The 4955-nt window shown below is 39.7% G+C and overlaps 1 protein-coding gene across 1 annotated transcript; it reads left to right on the forward strand.

Annotated features, from left to right (window-relative positions):
* Nucleotides 1-776: 776 nt before the first annotated feature.
* Nucleotides 777-2584, forward strand: LOC132900206 (uncharacterized). The gene is made up of 9 exons (XM_060942234.1): nt 777-885; nt 986-1123; nt 1229-1300; nt 1408-1440; nt 1572-1640; nt 1731-1811; nt 1900-1962; nt 2049-2251; nt 2381-2584. The coding sequence occupies exons 1-9, from the start codon at nt 777-779 to the stop codon at nt 2540-2542; spliced, it is 930 nt and encodes a 309-aa protein (XP_060798217.1). The 3' UTR covers nt 2543-2584.
* Nucleotides 2585-4955: the final 2371 nt, after the last annotated feature.

Genomic DNA, 4955 nt, shown 5'->3' on the forward strand with positions numbered 1-4955 from the left:
GTATTAAATCCAATGGATAAGGGAATCTGAACTATAAAATAAGTAACTTATTTTATAGTTCAGATTCCCTTATCCATTGGATTTGTTCCCATGGGGTCTACAGGAAGAAACGAGACCTAGCCACTGTAAGTTGTTGATTGGTCAGGTTGCCTGACGCAACGGCATGTGACGCAAAACGAACACTCCTCATTGGCTGGACAGATGGATAAGAGGACGTAGGTGCGTGTAGTAAAGTCACTACCCGGAACTTGGATTTGGAAGCAAACGTCTCTGTTGGAAGTACTGAAGCCTACTTCTGTTCAAGTACTCTACTTTCAAAAAGGTAATTTGTGATTTCTTTCTGGTTGTGGTTATACCTTAAAGGAGAATTCCGTCTGTTTTGCAAATATGTCTCAAACGTTTGTGGTCAAGGAAAGTTGCTAATGATGCCTTTGTTTTCACAGATGAGTTCACAGACAATGCTATTGAGGTTGTGCCATCTTCATGGCTTGGACACACTTCTGAGGTACGAGTCTTTTTTTTTTTTTGTCGATACATAGCAAATATGTATGCTTACATATATGCCTATATATTTTTGATAGCAAATATATATATAATATATGCTTGTTTTTATATATATATATATATATATATATATATATATATATATATATATATATATATATATATGCTTGTTTTTTTTATATTATATATATATATATATATATATATATATATATATATATATATAAAATTTATTTATTTTTTTTTTAAATTATATATATTTTTAGTATGGCATGGCCTGCTACTGGACGACACACAATGTGCGATTGCATGTTGTGAAGTGCCGAGCACCAAATACAACTTGGGCCAAACATCCCGTTAAGAAAACCTGGTATGAAACAGGTGAGCTATCGCTGCTGCTATGCACTACATAGAATATACTGAATTGTTCTCTCTATGGCAGTACTTTTTTTTGTGCTACTGACTAAGTCATTTTCCATAGATTCATACGCCAAAGCTGAACAGAAGTGTTTGCAATTGATGGAGTCCTCAAGTGTTGAGACAGAGGATGATGTGAACACTTTTGCAATAAGGCAGCGTAAGCGCCCAAGGAGGTTTGTCTCCGAATCCTCTGATGATGGTAAGCTCTCTTCACTAATGACAACATTAGTTACTCAATTCAGTGTTCATTTTCAAGTCATTTACAAGAAATTTACATTGCACATTGTATGGTCTTTCCTTCCAGATGATTCTGCTCCAGTGGTAGCAGCAACCAAGAAGCAACCCAAGACTCTGACTGTGCCTGGAAGCCCTGTGTGTAAGTTAACAGTTCCCAAATCATCATTCATAGCTTGGAGCTAACATTCATGATGAATAACCGGTGCATATTACGTGACTGATCTGATGTTTGTGTGCTCTTTTCAGGTCAGCAGGACCCAATGCCACTACCACCACAATGTAAGTGTTTTTCAAATTATTTGTAAATGTCTAATGTATTATCATAGGTTCTTCTTTTGTGAATACCATGTATAAGAACCCCCCCCCCCCCCCAATAAATGACTTAACATCCATATGCACCATCTTTTCAGGGTCAACACCAGCCGGGACTGGAGCCAGTCCTCACCACCCTAGCCCAAGTCCTGTTGACCCTGTTCAAGGTACAGTTGCTTTCAAGTTCCCATTTACAGATGTTGGAATACAAAGTCACGAACAGGAAAACTAACATATTTTCTTTTTGAAAACTTCAGCCAGCAGCTGGGCACTACACCCAATTCAGTCAGCCAGGCACCTCCAAGAATCACTGGAAACCTCTTTTGACTCTGTTCAAGGTACAGTTGCTTTCAAGTTCCCATTTACAGATGTTGGAATACAAAATCATGAACAGGAAAACTAATATTTTCTTTTTGAAAACTTCAGCCAGCAGCCGGGTGCTTCATGACGGACAGGGTGTCTCGGCTATCACAGCCATGTTTGAGAGAAGTAAGTACTTTTATACACACTAACTAGTTCACTCACTCAGGAAAGTACATTATAAATTACAACTTCCATCACATTTGTCCCCATAGTCACAGAGGCCCACATGAGTCGCTTGATGTGGAGGCTCGAGGCTAGGTTTGACAAGATCGAGTCATTGGTGGAGACCAACGCCCCGACACACACGCCTCAACTCCAGCAAGAAGATGTGGTGTTGGCTAAACCATGCAGCATGGTGATGGAGCTGCTGGAGTTGGATAGGAGTCTGGAACAACCAGACAAGAGGAACAAGATGGTAATTCTATCTATCTATCTATCTATCTATCTATCTATCTATCTATCTATCTATCTATCTATCTATCTATCTATCTTATAAGCTCGCTACAGTAATTTTCATTGTATAATTATTTTTATTTTTTTACAGCAACATTTTCTTGAAACTGTCGGAGGGGCAGGTTTAGGGGCAGCCATTCACCGTATGCTACGCCGAGCGGCAAATAATGAGGTACTCGCCCATTACAGCTTGCGGGGCAGACGGGCCAAAATGTCCTTTGATGTCCATTCTGTGCAAGATTATAAAGGGTAAGTGTTTATATATTGATCACATCACTTTTATGCCATGCTTGACTGACTAGGTTTTGATGTGTAACTTTCCTTTATTTTGCCTTCTAGCTGCATGCGTCAAAATTTCCTGGCCATACGGAAGCTGAAGTGGAGGAATGCCTTGGGCAGACTCTAAAATTTGCACCACACAGACGGTATACTTCTGCTGTCTAATTTGGTGCAATCACAGACATTTCGTGGTTGGTAGTAGGGTGGTTTATCATGCTTTTGTGGACATGTGCTCATTGTTCTTGTTTTTAAACATTTTGTTCCTTTTTCTTTTCAGGTCAGCTGGTCAGCAGCAACGGGTGAACAGTGAATTTTTACTCTTTTTTTGTGAACAGTGATTTTTATTCTTTTTTTGTGAAGTGTTTTTTTTTTATTCTATTTTGTTTGTTATTGAATGCACAGTTACACTTTAAAAAACTGTTATTTCTATTTTATTCTGTTTTGAATGTGTTTTATTGAATGCACCGTTTCAGAAACTTTTCTATTTTATTCTGTTTTGTATATATGATTGTTTTATTGAATGCACTGTTACACTTTCAGAAACTTTTTTCTATTTTATTTTTTATTTTCAAACTTTTTTTTTTTATTCAAATTTGTTATTGATATTTTATCTCATTAAACTTTCAAGACCTGCCAAATTTGCCTGTTCATTCATCACTGAGTTTTCTCATGTAGATGTGCTAGCAGTTATGTGTTGATGTTGCTAATTAGTTGAAAGCAAAATCTAACCAAAACATAACATTCTACAACGTCAGGGGGACGTTAGGCTAACATTCAGGGAACCAAACATGCAACCAGCAAGGTTAGGGGAAGGGCAGGGGAAGGTTGTTGTTGTAACCAACAGGAAAAGTTTGGGCAACGTCAGAAAAACTTTCCATGGCAACCACGTGGCAACCAAGTGGCAACCAAACCTAACGTATATGCACCGTATAGGCAACCAAAGGCGTACGTGCCCAGAACGTTCTGGGAACATAAAATTGTTACTAGGGTTATCCTTCTACAGGGTCGCAGGCAAGCTGGAGCCTATCCCAGCTGACTACAGGCGAAAGGCGGGGTACACCCTGGACAAGTCGCCAGGTCATCACAGGGCTGACACATAGACACAGACAACCATTCACACTCACATTCACACCTACGGTCAATTTAGAGTCACCAGTTAACCTAACCTGCATGTCTTTGGACTGTGGGGGAAACCGGAGCACCCGGAGGAAGCCCACGCGGACACGGGGAGAACATGCAAACTCCACACAGAAAGGCCCTCGCCGGCCCCGGGGCTCGAACCCAGGACCTTCTTGCTGTGAGGCGACAGCGCCAACCACTACACCACCATGCTGCCCTATATAAATATATAATTACAAAAAAATATATATACTATATACCATATATATATACATTTCTTAAATATCTATATAAATATATAATTACAAAAATAAATATCTACTACATACCTATCCCTGTAAATATGAATATATAAACTATCCCCATAAATAAATACATACCATATATACCATATACTAAATTAGTTCTAATATAACAATCAACTCTGTTCTATTTATCCCTCATCATCCTCCATTGACATACTTCCTCTTCTATATACTTGTTTAAAAATATTTTTTTGTACCTTCTTTTAAACAGATTTATATTTGCACTTTGTTTTATTTCTGTCTCCAGTCTGTTCCATAAAGTCACCCCACAGCTCGATATGCACATCTCATCTCATCTCATCTCATTATCTCTAGCCGCTTTATCCTTCTACAGGGTCGCAGGCAAGCTGGAGCCTATCCCAGCTGACTATGGGCGAAAGGCGGGGTACACCCTGGACAAGTCGCCAGGTCATCACAGGGCTGACACATAGACACAGACAACCATTCACACTCACATTCACACCTACGGTCAATTTAGAGTCACCAGTTAACCTAACCTGCATGTCTTTGGACTGTGGGGGAAACCGGAGCACCCGGAGGAAACCCATGCAGACACGGGGAGAACATGCAAACTCCACACAGAAAGGCCCTCGCCAGCCCCGGGGCTCGAACCCAGGACCTTCTTGCTGTGAGGCGACATCGCTAACCACTACACCACCGTGCCGCCCCGATACGCACATGTTTTTCATATTTGTTCGAACCTTTGGTTTTTTAAAATTTAGGTCTCCCCTTAGATTATATCCCCCCTCTCTCTCACTAAACATTCCTTGTATATTTTTTGGCAATAGATTATTTCTCGCTTTGTACATTATTTGTGCTGTTCTGAATTTGACCAGATCCATAAATTTCAACGTATGATTTTATGAATAGTGGGTTTGTGTGATCTCTGTATCCTGTTTTGTTTATTGTCCTTATTGCTCTTTTCTGTATTGTACATATCGGCTGCAGAGTGGTTTTGTAGGT

This window comes from Neoarius graeffei, chromosome 16 (genome assembly GCF_027579695.1).
Source record: "Neoarius graeffei isolate fNeoGra1 chromosome 16, fNeoGra1.pri, whole genome shotgun sequence".
NCBI lineage: Eukaryota > Metazoa > Chordata > Actinopteri > Siluriformes > Ariidae > Neoarius > Neoarius graeffei.

Bases quoted from the DNA above. Each gene is read 5' to 3' on its own strand.
- LOC132900206 (XM_060942234.1), top strand. From the start codon at position 777: ATGGCCTGCTACTGGACGACACACAATGTGCGATTGCATGTTGTGAAG. The intron at 1,124-1,228 runs GTAAGCTCTCTT...CTTTCCTTCCAG, and splicing joins CTCCGAATCCTCTGATGATG to ATGATTCTGCTCCAGTGGTA. The intron at 1,301-1,407 runs GTAAGTTAACAG...TGCTCTTTTCAG, and splicing joins TGTGCCTGGAAGCCCTGTGT to GTCAGCAGGACCCAATGCCA.